This window comes from Gopherus flavomarginatus, chromosome 1 (assembly GCF_025201925.1).
Source record: "Gopherus flavomarginatus isolate rGopFla2 chromosome 1, rGopFla2.mat.asm, whole genome shotgun sequence".
Taxonomy (NCBI): Eukaryota; Metazoa; Chordata; order Testudines; family Testudinidae; genus Gopherus; species Gopherus flavomarginatus.
The window spans coordinates 189,591,183-189,613,520 of NC_066617.1; the positions used below are offsets into that span (position 1 = coordinate 189,591,183).

General features: G+C 39.8%; 1 protein-coding gene across 2 annotated transcripts in view; it reads right to left on the bottom strand.

Annotated features, from left to right (window-relative positions):
• SAMSN1 (SAM domain, SH3 domain and nuclear localization signals 1) overlaps positions 1–22,338 on the bottom strand; it is a 147,674-nt gene that overhangs the window by 74,391 nt on the left and 50,945 nt on the right. For both annotated transcript variants that reach the window (XM_050958413.1, XM_050958424.1), the window contains 4 exons: positions 20,597–20,637; positions 18,274–18,311; positions 13,417–13,503; positions 1,865–1,941 (listed from right to left, as the gene is read on the bottom strand). In XM_050958413.1, the coding sequence (XP_050814370.1) occupies positions 1,865–1,941; positions 13,417–13,503; positions 18,274–18,311; positions 20,597–20,637 (243 nt within the window). The remainder of the gene's footprint in view (positions 1–1,864; positions 1,942–13,416; positions 13,504–18,273; positions 18,312–20,596; positions 20,638–22,338) is intronic.

Here is a 22,338-nt window from a genome sequence, read left to right on the forward strand (position 1 = left end):
TAAAAGGTTTGCTTATTCTATTCACCATACCCACAATGTTGGGCTCTTCTAGTTCAGGTCCTGGACGGAAAGTGGAAGTGAAAAATGATTAGAACATTTCGAAGATTTAAAAAAAGCAACTGTATCAATTTTATCCTGAGCCTCACTCACTCTCACGGATGGCAGGGGTAATAACCATCCAGTAAAGTTGTTATTCTAAAATAAATCCATAAAAAGGCCAATATTTTCAAAATGAGGCACTAGGGAAAAAAATCACATCTTGCAGGTCTCAAACTGGCATCAAAACTTAGAGCTCAGTCTCTCCAGCTTTCCTTGAGAGATCAAAACAAAAATAGAGGCAGCCCAAATTAGAGGCTAGAGTTTTTTGTGATGTTTCAAAGGCCTATAGGAGACTCCTAGGCTCAAAGCAAAAATAAACCTTGTCTCTTGTTCTGATGCCTGAGAAGGAGCCCCTAGGAATCCATCCAGGAAGCAACAAGAGACACCCCAGTTGCTGCTCCTCTGGGAAGGGGAACAGTACCATAGATCCCCCAAACTGATGGGAATGAGAGGAGAGGAAGAATTGTGGAGCACACCCCAAATCCTGTTGCACTGATGAGGGATGGCAGGGACCAGGGAAGCTTCCTAATACTTAGCAGCAAGAGATGGAGGAAGAGAACAGAAAGCCCAGAGAGAAACAATGGGGGGAAGGGAGCCAACCCCCCCCATACCTGCTTTTTGTGGGATACACTGGAATAAGACCCACTCCCTCTGCCAACAATATTGCCACAGAAGGGGCTCTGAGGAGAAGCAGAAGGAGGCAGGACCAAAACAGTTTTCCAGTCACCAATCTCCCTCTTCTTTCCAGGGATACCTTGACTTCTACTCACTGTAATGTGTCATGCTCTACATGGGAGCTGAGCAGAGCACAGCTATAGGATGGATCTGACCTGCTCTGTGTACCATCTCCGCTGCCCTCAGGGTAGGAGATTGCAACTAGGATGCTCTTTCCTTTTAAGAGTAGCATTCCAGAACCAACGGGACTGTTTCTTGTAGGGTTTACTCCCAGTGGAGAAAGTGCACGTAGGAGCCTTCCATAGTGTTTATTGTTGGCATCCAGATACACTACAGTATGGAAAAAAAAATCTACCAAAATCACAGGTTTTTAAGTTCCTGCATACTTTACGTGCTTTGGAATATTTTGGGCCAGATCCTCAAGCTTGTGCAAGCTGGTGTAATTCCACTGAAGTCAAGGGAGCTAAGCTAATAAGGATCTGGCCCTTTAAGTGAAAACAGTGGAAGGAAAATTCTTGGTTGGAAGTGAAATAAAAGTGGGGAAAAAAAAGTTCTTGTGACTCCTGAGCCATCACTAGCTACACCTATTCCTCCTGTGCCACTTTGCTTCTCAGCTTGCACCAGCTGATGACAGGTTGTTAACTACTTTTATGTTATTATTATGCAGGCCCAAGGGTCAGACTTCCTTAATTGCTCATACTAGTGGGCTAATTACTGTAGTCTTATGAAGAGGAGTGTCAGGAGAGACAGTACATGTTTACAGAAATTCAGAAAGCATTAGGACACAGATACCAATGTGGAGTGTGCCAGAATGTTCTAAGCACTTAGCACAGGTCTTGTTAGATAAAATTTCAGTGTACTAATTTAACAGATACCTAGTCACTTTGAAAAACAAGTCTGCAAAGCATTAAAGCCCATATAGTTCGCATAATGAAAGTGGTGTTTAACACAAATCATCATCTGATTCTTCCTTGAAACTCCACTTCTCAAATACAGATGCACATCAATTATAAAATCAAACAGACACAAGAAATATGCTATTTCTATGGATAGAGCATTAGATGCTTAATAGACAACATATTTCTTTTACCTGACATGTGGTTTCTTCTATCTTTTTTCCTTGCAGTAAGTGTATTCTATCAGCGATAGGAAAATCTTCATTGCGCTCTGGAAAAAGATTAGGCATTTACTCACATAATTATAAGAAAGTCCAAAGTGTTCCTTGTTTCCAGGCAATATAAGGTTTGAAACTCGCTAAATGTATTTAGCTATTTTTGACCCTCCAAAGTTAATTTCACATCACTTAGACACACACTTTATCTCATCATAAAGATGAACTGAAGTAAGACTAAAGAGGAAACTGGCAAAATAGCTTACATAAATAAAATCCATTTATGTCTGTTGTTTCACGTGTACTTAACTCCTCAGTTTACTAATTCAGAATCCCTACCAACCAGCATCTTGTGCATTGCTATTTTGCAGCTTCAGAGTATGAAATATTTAGACTGAAATTATGGCCCTCAGCAAAAATGGTTTTTGCAATCCAGGATCTTTTTTTTTGCTTTGGACTGTAAGAAGCGTTTTCAAAAGGCTGAACTTTCTACTTTGTTCTTTTCAAGGAGCCGTGACATTTACATGGGAAGGCTATTTGAGTTTAGTGATAGCCAATAGGTGAGCAGTGATTGGTTTGAACCACTATGGCTTGAGTCTACTCTCACTGAAGTCAATGGAAAAGCTCCCACTGACTTTACTAGTGCATAGATGGTTGATTCCATTTTCATCGACAGTGGGACTAGGCTTTAAAAAAATTATTTATCATGGGGAAGAAAGACCCCAAAGTTTGTAAATGCTGGAGAGAATAATTTTTTTTGTCTTTTCTTATGATAAACTCTGTTCATTGTGGGCCAGAATTTGGCACATTTATTCCTGCAGAGTAGCACCTTACAAGACAAGTGCTCTCATTGACTGCAATGGAAGAACTCAGAGTAAGGGCATCAGAATCTGGCCATGTGTGCTTAGAATCTAATTGCATTTTCCTGTGAGCCAAATAAAAGCTAGATCCTGCAAACACTTAAGTTTGTGATTGAGCTGAATGGAATCAATTCTATGTATCAAGTTACTCATATGTGCAAGTGAGGACAAGATGAGAGCCTAAGAAAATAATGTGAACACTCACATGAGTAGAGATTTTTTTTATAGTGAGAAGTCCTTAGGGACTGCACTTCTGACAATCAAGCCACTTACTCAAGCATATTACTGTGGATTTTGTGAGCCTTGCATTAGGGATACATTTTTTAAATCACGGCTCTTGATATTTTGTTTTATGCTTAAGAAGAGTCAAGTATTTTTCCCCATGTATCATTGCCTATGTAACTGATTTCCCCCCAAAACAAAAGGTTTAACAGAATGGGTTATGTTTTGTCATACTTATTTTAACTCACCTACAAATAAAAAGCATCTAGCTCAAGATCTAGGTTCTTTCGATAAACAATAAAAAGTTCCATGCAAACCAATTACAAATCCAGCAGTATGTCCATGCACATAAAGCCGAGATTAATCAACCCAAAGATCAGAATTTAAAAATAACCAGTACTTCTTGGAAATACCCACCTCCATGTCCTCTAAGACCTTGGGGAAATAGACAGGTATGACATTAACTATTTCACACAGAGAAATCCTGTCAGCAGCCTCTCCCTGGACATCAAGATGGCTCTCGTTAAACATCTGTGTTGGTTGCATATAGTGGATAACTTCTTGCTAGAGCTCTGCAAAAGTGGCTGTTTTGTTAGCAATGAGTGATGCAACAGGCAGGCACAGCTGTAGTGCTTCAGAGTTCGGTGTTTGTCCAGTAGAAGTTTGACCACCAGCTTGCATTCCTGAGCGCCAGGTGTCACATCAAACTAGAGCCTTCCTGAAACCTGACCCGCTTTCTTCAAACAAACCCACTCTGACTGCACTAGCAATTTTTTTTTCTCCTTAAAGATTTAGTGTAGAATTTTTCAGCATTCCCTTTTAGGCCATGACATTTTAAAAGTTCACTTTTAGATTAAGCTTCAGGGCAACGGTTACTCTCTCTGTATGGCTATATATGGTCACACATATATAGTCAATAGCATAACTAGTTTTTCTTCCAAGAATTTGTTCATCACTGGAAAGAGAGATCCCAAGACTCATACAAGCTGAGAGTGTTTTTCTGTAATCTTTTATAATAAACTCTATCTAAATGTTTTCAGGATCAGGGACTTAAATGGCTCATACGATGTTGCAATGTCTGCTGTGAACTCTTTTACCCATATAACTCTAGAAGTTAAAGAAATTGCCAGTTCAAGTGCCAATACTTTTGCCAGCTCCAATTAAAGCGTAGTTCTACTCTGCATCCGACGAAGTGGGTATTCACCTACGAAAGCTCATGTTCCAAAATGTCTGTTAGTCTATAAGGTGCCACAAGACTCTTTGCTGCTTCTACTCTGAAGTGACTTGATAAAAATGGCATTCTAGGGTTCCATACTTCTGTCCCAATCATTTCCACATCAGATTTTCCTTCATTTAGAATATTTTTTTTCCTAACTGGTAGCCCTGCAAATTGTGGCTAAGATCTGAAAATCAGGCTGGGTTCTCTGTAGCTCAGGTACCACTCCCATTAATAAAGATTCCTCAGGCCAAGTCACTTTGATGTGGCTGCACGGACATAAAGATAACAGGTGGCTCTGCAACTGGAACTAAGTAAATCAATGTGTGGCTACACAAACCAGAAAAAAAAAATCCAGCTGCACTTCAAAAGATGTGTGTGTTCTGTGGAGGCCACAATGATAAATAAGGGAAAAATCTTACTTTGTTATTACTACTATCATTATTATGAGTAAGCAGAAAGGTTAAATACACAGACGAAGGAGATCTGCCAAGTGAGAAGCTGCTATTTTACATAGTTTCTTTGGGAAGTTGAATCACACATTAAACAAAGAACTATTGGGTGTGTACAGTGAATTCAATTTAGCAAAAAAAAATTTAACATCATTTCACATCATCAACAACAAAATGAGCCATCAGTAGTAACGAGTGTTAGATAGTCCCCAGACAGTACCCTGTTTCACTGTTGTAAAATCTGTAATCAAAGCATCACCAGATCTGACCTGTACACACAGATGGACCTGTTCAGTCCACTGAACACACTAAATGCACACTTGTTTGGGCAAGTAACATACATACGCCTCACAGCAATTTGTGTAAATGCTAGCCACAATGTACCTACTGCTCTGGTTTGGTAGTATGTTAGACTCAGGACAAAGGAGGATCAGGACCATTAGCTCTGAGAGGTGGGACTTTTTCCATTTTCTCAGTGTTTTTTCTCTGATGCTAGCAATGACATTTTGAATGGCAACATTATTAACTGTTACAATTATGATCATTTTAGGAGAAGCAGCCAGTGAGCCTGGCATTGTGAACAGCCTGAGTAGAGAATAATCCTGCTATCTGACCTCTAATATTCATGTACTTGTTGCATCAATAGTCTATATAATTCATTTTTATGGAGACTAAACAAACAGCCACATTCAGGGCCTGATCCAGAGTACGCTGAAGTCACGTTCTTGAACATGGATCACAAAATGGGTGGAGGACTCTACTGTGCACTATGTATGACTTGTTACATCTAGCACAAGTTCCTATTATGCAGTAGACTTGCAGACTTTGAACAATCATCTCTTAGTACGAAAGTTTGATCAATAGTGATGCACTGTAAATCTTCTTGTAATGATTTTCACCACCAGGTGAAGGGGACTTCCCTTGCAATAATTGTATTGCAGAGACAGAAAGGAGATTTTTGTTTGTTTGCCAGCCTTACTTCCTGATCCCTCTGGACCGCAGCCCTTCCATTGTAATACCTATCAACTTCAAAAATGTGCACTGTTCCTTTTGCATGCTTTGGGAATTTAACAAGGGCTTAAAAAAATCTATAGTACATCAGACAGTGGAGAAGATCAGAAAAACTCTGCCTTTCAATGTAACACTGCATTTCTAATCGCCTTATTTTTCCCAGATGGCCAACACCTTCTGAAATATTACAAAAATATTGAAACTCTTTTGGTTTGTTTAAAAACCAGCTCTGGCCGAAGCAAAATGATTTAATTATTTCCTCCACAAATATTTTTCTTATTGTTTTCCCTACTGTATCAGCCACTGTTCTCTTCCCATACCACAGATCAGTAGCTTAGCTAGCCTATCCATCAATAGGCCCATTCTCCCTTCCTCTGCTCACTACAAAAGCATAGTTCTCTTAAGTCGCATCTCTTGCCAAGAGCCTCCTTTAAAGGCTCTCATTTAGGATTCTTATAAAGCCTGTCTGCCCATTTTGTAGAAAGGAGAAACAAACACTGCATAAGCATTGAGCAACAATATCATAAGAACATAAGAATGGCCATACTGGATCAGACCAGTTGTCCATCTTTCTCAGTATCCTGTCTTCCAACAGCGGCCAAAGCCAGATACTTCAGAGGGAATGAACGGAACAGGGCAATTATTGAGTGATCCATTTCCTGTTCTCCAGTGGCAACATCTGGCAGTCAAAGGCTTAGGGACAGAGGATGGGGTTCCAGTAGCTCCCATTGGCCCAGAGCAGTGATCCGCGGCCAGTGGGAGCTGTGATTGGCTAGACCTGCAGACGGGGCAGGTAAACACGCCGGCCTGGCCCACCAGTAGCTTTCCCTACACAAGCAGCGACCCCTGTTTGAGAAACCCTGATCTAATCCTTTTTTGAATGCAGTTATATTTCTGGCATTGTGTGACAAAGTACTTCCTTTTGTTTGTTTTAAACATGCTGCCTATTAATTTCCTCGGTTGACCTCTGGTTCTTGTATTATGTGTACGGGTAAATAATACTTCCTTATTCACTTTCTCCACACCAGTCATGATTATATAGACCTCTATTATATTACCCACCTGCTTAGTCATCTCTTTTCCAAGCTGAACAGTCCCAGTCTTTTCTCTCTCTCATGTGGAAGCTGTTCCATATCCCTTAATCATTTTTGTTGCCTTTCTCTATACATTTTTCTATTTCTAATATATCTTTTTTGAGTTGAGGTGACCAGAACTGCATGCCATATTCCAGGGATACCAGGGATTTATATAGTGGCATTATATTTACAATCTATCCCTTCCCTAATGGTTCCTAACATTGTTAGCTTTTTGACTACTGCTGAGCCATGAGCAGATGATTTTAGAGAACTATCCAATGACTCCAAGATCTCTTTCTTGAGTGGTAACAACTAATATAGAACCCATGTTTTTGTATATGTAGTTGAGATCATGTTTTCATACGTGCATTACTTTGCATTTATGACACTGACTTGCATCTGCCATTTTGTTGCCTAGTCATCCAGTTTTGAGAGATCCCTTTGTAGTCCTTCACAGTCATCTTTGAACTTAACTATCTTAAGGAATTTTGTATCATTTGCAAATTTTGCCACCTCACTGTTTACCCCCTTTTTGCAGATAATTTATGAATATGTTGAACAGCACTGGTCCCAGTACAAATCCCTGGGGGACCCTGCTATTTCTCTCCAATGTGAAAACTGGCCATTTGTCCCTGTCTTTTGTTTCTTATCTTCTAACCAGTTATTGATCTATGAGATGACCTTCCCCCTTATCCCAAGACTGCTTATTTTGCTTAAGAGTCTTCGGTGAGGGACTTTGTCAAAGGCTTTCTGCAAGTTCAAGTACTCTATATCCACTGGATCACACTTGTCCACATGTTTGGTGACATCCTCGAGAATTCTAATAGATTGATGAGGCATGATTTCCCTTTACAAAAGCCATGTTGACTCTTTCCCAACAGATTGTGTTCATCTATGAGTGTGATAATTCTGTTCTTTTCTACAGCTTCAACCAATTTGCATGGTACTGAAGTTAGGCTTACTGGCCTGTAATTGCTAGGTTCACTTCTGGAGCCTTTTTCTAAAATTGGCGTTACATTAGCTATCCTTCAGTCATCTAATAAAGAGGTTGATTTAAGGGATATTTACATACCATAGTTAGTAGTTCTGCAATTTCATATTTGAGTTCCTTCAGAACTCTGGGGTAAATGACATCTGGTTTTGCTGACTTGTTACTGTTTAATTTATCAATTTGTTCCAAAACCACCTCTACTAACATCTCAATCTGGAACAGATCCTCAGATTGGTCACCTAAAAAGAATGGATCAGGTGTGGGAATCTCCCATCCTCTGCAGTGAAGACTGATACAAATAATTCATTTAGCTCCTCCGCAGTGGTCTTGTCTTCCTTGGGTGCTCCTGTAGCACTTCAATCATCCAGTGGCTTCACTGATGATTTGGCAGGTTTCCCATTTCTGATGCATTTAAAAAAATTGTTGCTGTTAGTTTGTGTGTCTTTCGCTAGCTGTTCTTCAGTCTTTTTTGGCCTGCCAAATTAAACTTTTGCACTTGACTTGCCAGAGTTTATACTCCTTTCTATTTTTCCCAGTAGGATTTGGTTTACAATTTTTAAAGGAAGTCTTTTTGCTTCTAATTGCCTCTTTTACTCTGTTTTTAACCATGGTGGCATTTTTTCCCTCTTACTATTTTTTTTTAAATTTTGGGTTTACATTTAAGTTGAGTCTCTGTTATGGTGCTTTAAAAAACTTTCCATGCAGATTGCAAGTATTTCACCCAGAAAGTGGTCAGGAAGTGTGAGAACATAGAGACTGGTCCAAAGTCCACTGAAGCTAACACAAAGACTCCCTTTGATTTCTCTAGATCAGGCCCATACAGCTCTATTTTCCAAGTACTTAAGAGTTTAGCTTAAATCAGTGAAACCAAGGAAATTCAGAGCTAAAGCTGGCACGCTGTCCTCACCTTACCCTGTTGTGTCTAGGTAAGAGGATTTCAGAACAGTGGATGATCTTCATACCATATGTGCAGCCATCCCTTGGACAACAGCCTCTGACAAAGGTAGAGACAATGTCAGTCTTTCCTCTTCTAAATGTCTTTGCTTTGCTTGGTTTACTCTGAGTGCAGAACTCACCTCTTTAGAAATAATCCTTACCTTTATTATTAATAGCTTTAGGCTCTGATCCCCCAAACAATTATGCACATGCTTAAAGAGGCCTTTGTTATGCAGTCCAACCAATCTCTCCAACAAGCTGGCAAATGATGGAGAAAGACTGCTCATAACTAGATCTGGACAAACAAATTATTTTTTGGTTCAGTGGCCAAACAAGAAACAAAAAGTTTCAAGTGAAACAAAATATTTTTGTTTGGAGTTTTTGGTTGTTGTTTTTTTTACCAGCTGCACCATCTTTCTCCCCACCTCTTTTTTTGTTAAATCTAGATTAATTTAAAAACAAACAGTTGAAAAGTTTAAATTTAAAAAATGTTGAAATAAAATGTTTTGACTTTTTCAGACTATCCTCTCCCCCTTTTTAATTTTGCCAAAATTGTTCATGGAATTGGAGAACATATTAGGCTGATCCAAAACTACATTCTTCTGCAGCTAATCTATGTACTGACATTTTTTTGCCCAGCTCTACTCATAACCATGGTCTCTACCTAGCAGCAAGACATCTATTTTCAAAGGGAGCACAATGGCACAGCCTCATAGCACAGAACACAAGGTTTTGACAATTCTTTCCCAACTTTTTTAGGTTTGTTCCCCAACCAAGAATCTACACTCACTCAGTCATTTTTTCTGAAACGAAGAAAAGAAAAGAAATAAGCTAAATACATGAAACAGTCACACTTTCTAGTAAGGTTTCATTTATATAGGGCTTTTAAAGAGTTAATAAATCATCAGCTGTCATAATTTACAGACATGAACAGTGTGTGTTACAGACTGCCAAAAGCACATCAGTAGAAGGTATCATAGATATTATAAACCATGGTGATCAGCAATCTTTTGGAGTATGACAGCTGACTAACCATTTAGTAAAACGTCTATTAACCATGTATTAAGAAACTATTTATAAATGGAACCATAATACAAAGCATAAGCCATGAAGGAACAGATGTGTACCTGAGCATTCCTCTGTTCTGATGCTAGTAATATGATTCACATTATTAACTGTAAATGTCTTGCTCCATGTACTATTTTTGGTTTACTTTTTCTTTAATTAAAAAAAAATAAAGACTTTAAAAAAAATCAATTAAAAATCCCAGCACAATTTTCTCTCTTAGAGAACTCCATCAGGTTTCATTGCTTCCTTCACAATGGCTTGTATCATATACTCCCTGATTCCTTCCTAAGCTTCTTTGGGAGAGCCCTATAGCTTTTCCACTACTGATTTTACTACTTACCATGCAAAATTCCATCAAAAGCATGGGGATTTTGCTCAGACTAAATGTAGGTTTTTGTTTGGTTTTAAATTGGGCTTTATAGCCCTGGTCCTAAAAACACATGCTTATCTTTACACATGTGAGTAATCTCTCTAAAGTCAATGGGCTACTCACATGCTTAAAGTTAAGCAGGTGTCTAAGTGTTTGTAGGATCTGGGCCTTAAATTGAAATACAGGTATTTCATACTGGAAAATGAAAGTACCCTTTAGATGAACAAGTAGAAAAGCCTCCAGAACTTATCCTAAATAGCTTGGTTGCTTTATGCTGTAATATTTAATCATGTTTGTAAAGGGCTGTTTTCACTCCCAGTGAATCATTTCACAGTATATTTTCCAACCTATATTAAACCTCCAGCAGGGATTTAAAAAAACACATACATTTACCTATTAAATTTTAAATTGGATTTTTTTTCCACCTCCTTTCCCCTGTGTCTACTTCATTTGATAAGGAGATAGGGATTGTGGGTGCTTCTCTAATGGCATACAAGGCAGAAGTCCTTAGAGCAGAACCAGCTGGCAGACAGACGGAATTAGAGCTTTTTTATGTGGCAAGTTATTCTACACTAACTCCTCCACCAAGGAGCTAGATAAGTGAGAATCAAGAAGCTAGCAGGGCATATCAGGTATGGCTGAGTGGATATTCTGTGGAACAAAAGTACAGAGAGCAGAGTAGAGCTGCAGAAGTCTGCTTGCTAAGTAATGTACAATGACCACTTTATGTCCCACTGTATCTCTAGCCACCTTTGTCACCCTTCTCTGGATTCTTGCAGTTAGGAAATATGACAAGATCATTGTCCTGCAATCCCTTCCTCAAGCAATAATCCAGCCAAAGTTAATGGGAATTTTTCCTGAATGAGGACTCTGTAGCTGCATGCGTTTGTAATATTCTAACAGTGCTCAGAACTGTCTGCAAAAATGCAGAAATCGGTAAAACAGGTTTTCATTTAAAATCCTAAACCTTGTTATTCTACCTCAATCAGTTAATCTGTAGACCTCATCCTTTTGCAAAGAGGATGGAAGGGGAAGGAGGGGTAATTTACCATCTCTAAGTCCCATACTGACCAAACAGGTTTTGTGAGAGGGAACTATGCAGGGGTTGGGAAAGGGGAAATAAAATTCAACCTCCAGGCCATGAGCAGAGCAAGGAGCAGCCACACAGATGTTCCTTAGCTACTGGCTCGAATCCATGAATAGGTGCTAGAGTAGGGGCTGCTAGCCTTGTGCATCCCTCTGTGTGTGAGTTTCGTTGACACTGGGTCTACCAGTAATGATTTTCCAGGCTTATAGAGAGCCCAGTTCTGCTGGGTATAGAGAATGTGAAGTCCCACTGCATGCACACCTCACAACTGTCTATCCCCATGCCACAGAACTGTGGCCCATAGACTTTATTGGTTGAAGTATCCCATTGACTTCACTGGCGCTACTCACATAAATAAAGTTACTCATTGTGACCCAGGGAGCCCTCAGTGCTAACTGAAAAAAGGCAAACCATACCATATCTCACATTAGTCCTGACATACTCATTGCCCCAACTCACCGTTATCATAATCTACAAGCTGTCATGCAAGGTACCATACACAAACTGCGACACACTGGCTATTCATATTATTGTGTGATGTATAAAGAACTATACACATGCACGGGAAATATGTTCTTAAAAGGCGTTTTGCAAGCTGTGCATAAGCCCAGGCTGTCCTAGACAAAGGAATGTTGTTTTGCCTGTTTCCCTGTATCTTCAGTGTACATTGAGCCAGGTGATATCACAGAAGACCATGAAAAGTACATCTGCTTACAAAGTAAACAAAGCCATCAAGCTAAACAGGAGGGATGGGAAGACGGCTTAACAATCAGAACAGTGGATGTAGCCTGTACCCCCAGGAAGCCTTCCTGGCTCTTGAAACAGAGACAATAGACTTTGGGAAATTTAAGTGGAAGCAGAAAGCCATTTTGGCTTCCCCCACCTGGGGGACACAAGAGTCCAGAGCTCTTGTAATCTGAGAGAGGTGGATCCTTCAGCCAAGGGGGGGTTGAAGTCTCTGCACACTGACTATGGGGAAGAAATCTATTTAGACAAAGATTGTAACCTGCTGAAATTAAGTTTTAGGCACGAGAAAGTGTGTTGTGTTTTGTTTTACTTGTAACCATATCTCTGTCTTCTATTCTTACTTATAATAAGTTAATCCCAGGGCCGCCCAAAGAATTCTGGGGGTCTGGGGTCTTCAGCGGCGGGGGATCCCTGCTTCGGTGGTAATTCGGCGGCAGAGGGTCCTTCCACTCCGGGACGCGCCACCGAAGTGCCCCGAAGACCCGCGGTGGGGGCCCCCCCACAGCCGAATTACCGCCAAAGCGGGACCCACTACTGAAGTGCAGCCGGGTCTTCGGGGCACTTCGGCAGAGGGTCCCAGAAAGGAAGGGCCCGCCCCCCGCCGCTGAATTACCGCCAAAGACAAGGCTGCACTTTGGCGGCAGGTCCCACTTCGGCGGTAATAAGACCGGGAGCAGAAGAAGCTCCAGGGGCTCTGGCTTCGCGAGAGTTTTCCGGGGCCCCCAGAGCGAGGGAAGGACCCCGCTCCAGGGGCCCCGAAAAACTCTCGTGAGGGCCTCTGCGGGGCCCAGGGCCTGGGGCAAATTGCCCCACTTGCCGCCCCCTGGGTGGCCCTGCTTAATCCTCTGTTCTTTGTTAAAAAACCTGTTTTATTATAAAACTATCTCCATGCTGTAGGAGATGTGGGTCTTCAGTTAACCTATCAGGCTGGCGTATGTTCTGTCTCTTTGTAGGCTGTGAGCTTTACCTCTGTGAGGTCCAGCAAGAAGGACCGGATGCTGCGTAAAGACTTCTCTAGAAACTTGAGAATTGGGGTTCACTGATTGTTATTTGCAACACAAGCTATGGACTGGCAGACTCCTGAAGATTTTGCTAGCCAGGCAGATAAGCTGGAGTTTCAGGAAGGAGAAACATAGTTTAGCAGTAGCAAAGCTCTCTCTTGCTGTGGCAGTGAGTAACGCAACCAGATGGCCTGAGCAAGATGTTACACTCACATACTCAGCTGTTTGCATAACTGGGCCCCATTCACTGCATTCGGGGGGAGGAGGGGAGGGGGCATGCTGTGACCCTTAGACTACAGGGTGAATATCACCTAGAGTGTGTACTTTGTTTTATTTAAGCTACATTTTTCTCCCCTCACAGAGGAGGTAAATTCCAAGACAGCTTGACAAATTATTTAGACAGATTATCGGTGACAAATGAGAAAATTTTCTAGGTGCCCTTTAAAATACTTTGTGGAAAATGCAAAATCAGCTGAAATACGTTTAGCAATTACCTTCAAGCTGACAGTGCCTTTTGATGTACGAATCATTCTCAGGCTTCTTGGAATTCTGCCAAAGTGCGCCATTCACATTTTTCCTGTCTAAAGTAAAAGCATGGAAAACATTCACCTGCATTCATACCATATCTGTGAAATAACAGGAAAGTCTATACAATAATATCAGAATGCAAATTAAAGAAGCCCAACAGTATACTGTAGCATCTGCTCAGAACATGGACACGAATAAATGGCTTTGCCAAAGTAGATATCTGATGGATGGATTTTAGTGTGGCAGAGTACAATTGCATCTTCTATTGACATTGCCTGCAGCCTCACCTAACACTGTTTAAACATTATTTAAATTAGTTTTAATACTATAACCTCCGATCTCAAGGCTTTGACATTAGCATTCTGTGGCTTTCCAGATATCTTTTTTCTGGTCTAGGATATATATAAATATCATTTAGATTTATAATGTAATGAACTAGTTAGTGTGTATGAGCACCATTATTCCCTTCTGGATGGCATCAGGAACTGCCCAAATGTGTGTCTTGGGCACTATACGCCTAACACAGATGCCACTGTAGCTCAAATGGGAAGGACCAATGCTTTTGAAACAAGATCACACTTCTCTCCCCATGGTAAGCTTCCAAGTGGCCATGGTGTGCAGAATATTGATAGGCATGATGCTCCTAGATGGCCACAGTACAATTGTTACAATATACTGGGCCTCACCCTGCTATTTTCATAGAACTTTCATTATGAAGGTATTAATTGGTTCCATAAAAATGACAGGAATCTGTTATAAATATGGAGCTGAATCCTGTAGTCCAAACAATGTTGCCTTTTAGGAAAGCTTTCCTTACGTGAGGCTGCAGAACCAAGTCCACTATGAGCATATATGTCCTAAAAAGGACATTAAGTATGGGAGATTGTAGAATTTTTTGAAATGGGGATTATTTATGACACTGTTAAGCAATTGTGCATCCCTCATTCAGTCAGGATATAAAAAAAATCCTGAATACATAACTACACATTTTCAAAGACTTCCCACTGAAAATCAGCAATTGTAACCTTCACAAAATGAATACCTTTAGAAAATAATCACATTATTGTTTAAAAAGTTTAGCTGACAAAATAGCACAGGATATCAGATAGATAATGTTATTTAAGAAAAATAAGTAACAACTCCGGAAATTTTGCAAAAAATAAATTCCTTCAGTAGCAACTTTAATCATGACCCACAGCAGCCAAGCAAAAACTATTTATTTTTAACAAAGAGAAAGGGGAGGAGATTAATTTGACTAGATCAGTGGGGTTTCCATTCTTCATTTAAAAGGATAAAACAAATACTAAACATTCTGCATCTCTGTCTCACTCTGTCCAAAGGCAAGATTCTTTAAAATCTTCATTTGTTTTCTGCATTAATTTGGATTTTTGAGGGGGTTCTGTGAGTAGATGTAAGCTGCAACCTATCCCGATCCAAAGGAAAGAAAAGAAGAATAGTAAGGGATCATTAGAACTACCTCAGGAACTCTTTAAAAACATGAAAATCAAAAGGAATCCTACAAAAGGTGGAAATATGGTAAAATTACTAAGGATGAGTATAAAAGAATAGCACAAACATGTAAGGAAAAGACCAGAAAGGCTACAGCATAAAACGAATTGCACCTGGCATGGGATATAAAATGCAATAAGAGGTTCTATAAATATATTTGTAACAAGAGAAAGACAAAGGAAAGTGTAGGTCCATTACTTAGCAGGGAAAAAAGATCTAATAACAACAGATGACACCACGAAGGCTGAGATGTTTAATGCCTATTTTGCCTCAGTCTTCACTAAAAAGGTTAATTGTAACCAAATGCTTAACTCAATTAACATTAGTAAAAAGGCGAAGGAACACGGAGGTTAAAAAATATTTAGATAAGTTAGATGTATTCAGGATGGTAGCACCTGATGAAATTCATTCTTGATATATAAAGAACTAACTGAAGCAATCTCTGAACCATTAGTGATTATCTTTGAGAACTCGTAGAGGATAAGTGAGGTCCCAGCAGACTGAAGAAGGCCAAACATACAATAGTTCCTATCTTTAAAAAGAGGACCAAAGAGACTCAAGAAATTATAGACCAGTCATCCTAATTTCAATATCTGGAAAGATACTGAAAGAAATTTTTAAACAATCAATTTGTAAGCACCTATAGGATAAGAGGGTGATAAGTAGAAGCCAACATGGATTTGTCAAGGATAACTCACACCAGACTAACCTAATGTCCTTCTTTCATAGAGTTATTAACCTACTGGATGTGGGAAAGCAGTAAAGGGAACATATCTTAATTTTAGAAAGATTTTGACATAGTCCCACATGATATTCTCATAAAGCAAACTAGGGAAGGATGGTTTAGCTGTAACTACTGAGCAGGTGGATGAGCAGCTGATAGAAAAAACACACTCAGGGCATATCTACACTACCGAGCTACATTGGCACAGCTGCGCCACTGCAGCACATCTGGTGAAGATCTGTTATGCTAATGGGTGATATGTTATGCTCATCGGCATAACTACTCCACTTCCATGAGAGCTGGAAGCTATATTGGCGGGAGAGCGTCTCCTGCTGACAGTGTGGGGTGGACAGCGCTTTAAGTCAATGTTACTTAAGTTACTCGAAGGGTGTATTTTCACACCCTTGAGTGACAGAAATTACATTGACTTAAGTAGTAGTGTAGACCAGCCCTTAAAGAGCACTTATCAATGGTTTGCTGTCATATTAGGAGGGTGGATCTAGTGGGGTCTGACAGGGGTCAGTCCTGGGTCTGGTACTATTCAATATTTCCCACTAATGACTTGGATAATGGAATGGAGAGTATGTTTATAAAATCTGTAGATGACACCAAGCTAGTAGGAGTTGCAAGCACTTTGGAAGACAGGACTAGAATTTAAAATGACCTTGATAAATTGAAGAATTTGTCTGAAATCAACAATATGAAATTCAATAAAGATAAGTGCGAAGTACTACCATTTAGGAAGGAAAAGATCAAATGCACAACTGCAAAATGAGGAATAATTGGCAAGGCAGTCGTACTGCAGAAGAGGATCCAGGGGTATAGTGGATCACAAATTGAATATGAGTCAATAATTTAATACAGTTTCAAAAAAGGATAATGTTCTGGGGTGTATTAACATGAGTCACATATGTAAGACAGAGGAGGTAATACCCTGTTTGGCACTGGTGAGACCTCAGCTGGAGTACTGTGAACAGTTTTGGGTGCCACACTTTAAGAAAGATATGAACAAATTGGAGAGAGTTCAGAGAAGAGCAACAGAAGTGACAAACGGGTTAAACCAGACCTAGAGGAGAGGTTAAAAAGACAGGATATGTTTAGTCTTGAGAAAAGAAGACAGAGGGTGGAGGGGACCATAAAAGTCTTCAAATATGTTAAGAGTCATTTAAAGAGTCTGGTGATCAATTGTTCTCCATGTCCCCTGAAGCCAGAACAAGTGGAAATCAGCTTAATCTGCAGTGAAGGAGATTTACGTTAGATATTAGGAGAAACTTTCTAACTGTAAGTATAGTTAAGTACTGAAACAGATTATTGAGGGAGATTGTGGGAATCCCTGCCACTGGAGGTCTTTATGAACAGGTTAGACTAACACCTGTCAGGGATGCAATGGGTACAGTGGAGTCGCATTTAATTTATGTGATTTTAACTATATGCGCTTGGCAAAACAAAACAAAAGAGAGAAAAATGGCAATTTAAATACTGTACCTGTACTGCAGGCAATTCTGCTCATCATGCCACAAAATGAGCTTTGACTATCTGCAATTTTCGCCTTACACGTTGATTTCAGAACCGAACCCTGCGTGAAATGCGACTCCCCTGTATACTTAATCCTGTCACAGTGTGGGGGGATTGTCATTCCAAGCTGACCCAGTGCTCCCCCTTGCAGGCAGGTGTGGTGTTCCGGGCTAGCCCTCAGTGTGTGTGAGAAAAAAAATCAAGTATCACAAGTACAGACAGACTGTAGATGCTAAAGAGCACCCCTTTTGGAGGGCCGCATTTGTTAACAGAGAAGCCAGCATGTTACAAAAAAATTCATCCCAACATTTTGGCTGGATGATGAGATCATTCTTAGTCTATCTGTCCCCCACCTTAGTCTACCGCTCACCTCTATTCAGGTTCTTCCCTGGGGGTTCTCTTAGTTCTGGTCTTTGTCCCTGTTATCTTGCCTCTGCTGGATTAAGATCCTTTTCTGGAGTCAGGGATCAGGAGAGGTCTATCCACTGGGACTCTTCGCCACGGACAATGGATGTTACTTTTCAGCCTGGACTTCCTGCCAGTGTCAAGGAGATCCCCGACCTTCTCTAATGCCTGCCAACCGCAGTCCTCTGTTTATAAGGCGCCCCTCTGTAGGAGCACCTCTTATAGGCTCCCCATTCAGGTGAGTTCCACAGAAAGCTCACCCTGTGGACTCTCTATTCAAGCCCTCCTGGGAACTCCCCTTCCCAGAAGCTCTCGGTCTCCCTTGGGAGTTCTCCTTTGACTGAGCTTGGGTAACCATTAGTGGGTCCAGAGGTTTGTTTACTCATCAGCCACTGGGGCAATCAGTTACCTCCAGTGGGAAATCACAGGCAAACTGGGCCCTAACTCCCCATAAAGGGCAGCTGCCTTGTGACGGGGATGGACTAGATAATCTTCTGAGCACCCCTCCAGTCCTAATTTCTATGATTTTATTACATGATTTTTATTACATTTATTTTCCTTTTTTTGCATGGGTGGGGGCTACAACTTCATGAAAAACAAAACTAAGTCTTAACCAAATTTGACTCTGAACATTTAGCACATACAGAACATGGTTTAAAAAGTTACTAACCAAATGCTTCGTTTTCAGACATGGACTTCTGGATGGATCTAAAAGAAATAAAAGAAATGTGCCATTAGCTGCCATTTAGAGTTAACAAGTAAAATTAATTTATTCAAATTTTCAGACTAATTCTTCAAAGCAGTGTTTATGGATTTAGCTGTGCCACTCCTACTGGTTTTAACTGGAGTTACTCAGCTTTCATCATACACATTGCATAATGGAGCTTTGAAAGTTTGTAGATATTTGTTTTGAAAACTGTTACTGTTGGAGTCTCTTTCTGGAATGGCGAAATGTTACTAGTATAGTTAAGTAGTCTGTCAAGAAGCTAGGAAGTGATATTTTTCCAAGAGATGATCAGAATCATCCCAGAGTTGTAGGCCTTGAAAAGCCTATATTTGCTACCTTGCCAATGGACTGAACCAAAACCCTGGGTCTGAATAGAATGGACTTTAGGATGCCCAAAATCTGAGTCCAAATTTTGCACCTCAATCTCCTATCTATTTTTGTATACCTGTATTTGATAGTAATATACCTACATACTGCGCTAATTCTTTGCACATGCATCCATTTGCAGTCATTTTGCTTTATGCATCGTCATTAGAAGCATATACCAAGTTCAACTTAAAAAATAAATCACTCTGAATCAATATGATGATAGCCTGTGAATTAATTTTCTCCATCTTATCCACCTACCCCATAATTACTAATCTGTGAGCTGTACAATGTTCCACATAAAACAGAAAATTTCTGATCCATCTGTGGTGGTATTATTCGGGTATCAAGATGCTTGAATTATTCATTATGAAATATTTATTCTAAAGTTAGGCTTTTTTAGGTTAAATTAATCTATTTTCTTCTTACTTACTAATTATTTATAAGCATTGACCAAACTTCTGGACTTCCAGATTGCAAGTTGTTCACAATGTTTTGACCCTGATCATTCACGGTTTTTTTGTATTTTATTGTTGATCACCTGGGTCATGTGTTACTATTCTATCCAGTGATATGAATTACTGAAAAATGTTAACCTTGTCCTAGTCTATATTTCAAAGTTTTACTATATGTCAGTTGGGGTGTATTGTTTTACTGCAATAGTTATAGCAGTAAAAGCTCTACTGTGGACACAGTTATACCAGTATCAAGGTGACTTTCACACTGATATAGCTACTCCCTTTCCTATACACTATAATCTATATGGCATAAAGCACATTTATATCAGTATAACTGCACCCGTGCTAGGAGGGTTGTACCACTTTAACTATACCAGTACAGTTAAAGTAGATAGGCCGCACGGGAACAACGAAAAACACAAGTGATGCAGTAGCAATATATGAACAATCATTCATGCTAAAATTCATTACACTTTTGAAACTTGTGAACATTTTCACAAAGACCTGGTAATTATCAGAATACTGACCAACAACTCGTAAGACCTCACAAATCATAGCACACTTATAAATCAGTATTCTTAACATTCGACCAGATGCAGAGTAAGACCATTGGCCAACACCATGAAGGTTTCCCTTTGTCTTTGAACACTTTGGTATCTGAATTTCTCAACTATATTGGTTGGAAACACTTATTCGGAAGTTATTAGAGTCTACATTTAAAAAAGCAAAACTAAACAAATAATTCATATGGAGTCCAGGGATTTTCATGTCTGTCACAGACAGACAGATGAGCTCTCCTTCAAACATGTCATTAGATGAGATTTCATTTGAAAGAGACCTCTCTAGCAATACAATAACCTGGATTCTTAAACCAACAAAGACTTTTCAGAAAATTCCTCTACTACACTCCTCACTATATTTTTAGTACTTACTGATCATTAGCCCAAATCATAACATTGGCTCACATACAACATACTCAAACTATGCTGCTGTCACATAAATACTCTAGAAAATACAGCCTAGTTAATCCAAATCATTTTGCAAACTAATTTTTTATTTGGATTAAACACAACCAAAAACCCCGTCAGAAGATTATCAGGTCAATGGTACAAACATGCTAGAAACTGGGTTACCACTTAAATCTTTCAGAAAAACAGACATATGGTTCAAGCAAGCTCTGATGAACAAGGACTCACTGCACTTGATTTTGGATGTCCTGGTGCCTTTATTTTGGATGGAAAGATTTATGCATATGAACAAGCAATGGCAAAAGAGCTTTAGTAATGCATTCTGAGCTTGCGTCTTGCTTTCCAACCTGCAGTATCTTTAGAACATTGATACACCATTAATAATACACATACAATTTATAATAAAAATGACATGCTAGGAGGTACAGACAAAAATACTGACAACGTATAGAACTTGAAATGATCTCAACTTACTTTTTCTTTCTTGTCAGAGTGTTCTCAAAATCAGAAAATTCCTTTAAAAGGAAGAAAAGCTTCTATGAAAATGAAGAATGTTTAATCTACATATAATATTCTTCATACAATACATGTTATGAAAGGAGCTATCATATTCTTTCCCATTTGTGTTTATTACATACTAGTATATAAAATCTTAAATATTTTAGCTTAGGGAGTCACTGTACAATGGGAATGATATGTAGTCAAAATCTAGGTGGCTTGGTTTTCAGGAGCTTGAACTTATACACCTCCTAATGAGTGTACAAGACTCTAAAATTGACACTTCCAAGCATAAGATTGCTGAAAAATTGACCCGCAATACCCTTATCAGTAAGCAAATGCAGGGCCGCCGGGGGGGAGGGGGCAGCAAGTGGGGCAATTTGCCCCAGGCCCCGAACCCCGCAAGAACCCCCATGAGAGTTTTTCAGGGCCCTCAGAGCGGGGTCCTTCACTTGCTCTGGGGCCCCTGGAAAACTTCCGTGGGGCCTGGGCCCCAGGAGCTTCTTCCACTCCAGGTCTTCGGTGGCAATTTGACAGTGGGGGGCCCTTCTGCCCTGGAACCTGCCGCCGAAGTTCTGGGTCTTTGGCGGCAATTTGGCGGCGGGGGCTCCCGGCTGCCGAAGACCCCAGGCCCCCTGAATCCTCTAGGCGGCCCTGAGCAAATGCCATATTTGTTGAACAATGTGATTCCTAGAAGTATCCTCCTAAAAAGTACAAAGTAACCATATATTAGGAGGATACAGCAATTGCCCATTGCAATAGAATATGGCTCTAGAAGGGAGCAGAAAGATGCAAGCTGTGGCATCTTTGATTACACGCATGGAAAGTCAGTGCATGAAAGTCAGCAAGAAACTCTGGGGGGTGAATCTTCACTCTTTAAGTCAGTTGGACCCACCCTGGTCTTCAAGTAAAGCTTAACTTCAGGAAAGGCCACAGAAGACAAGGTAGGATAGAATAGAAACTCTGATCACAATATTATTTTGATACCTCTTTATATAGAATGTTGGAACAATAAATCAATTTCATGTCTGTTGATGCCTGTGTTGGAAGCACAAAATGAAGTAAAAATACCTGCAATGTACCCTATTTCTACTGGGCAGACAGTGATACATCCTAAAGAAGAAAAAGTAATATAAATATAACTTTACAGCTGTTTTCCCCATACTTTCATTTCATTTTATTTCATTAAACCTTCTTCATAAAATGGCATCTATGTTTTTATATCGTGATCAACACCATGGAATCTAAGCATTTCATCCATAACATTTAATATATAAATCTTCTGATGGGTTTTACTATAGGAGGGGGGCAACCCAAATGTGGAATTTATGTATTAAATGTTTTGTTACACACTTTTCACATCTCTTTCGAAAGGTGAGTTAAAAAAGAACACTTTTATATAGATTGCGTGGGATTGTTTTAGCTGGGGTAGAAGGTTCTGTTAATGTCCTGGAATTTTGATTATTATATGTGCCATTTTTAAAGAATGTTTATGTATCTGGAGATTTGTTCACTGGTGCAATGCACAAATCAAAACAGTAAACAATGTTCAGTCTTTGCTTTGAAATACTGCATGCAATTTAAGATGAATGTGTTGTGGATTAAAGCACATTTCATCTTGGGATGCTCATATGAAGCTGTTCAGCAGCGCTAAGAGAAATGGCTTCATTAAATTAGGCTCAGATCCTAATACACAGAAGTCCACATCACAAACCAGA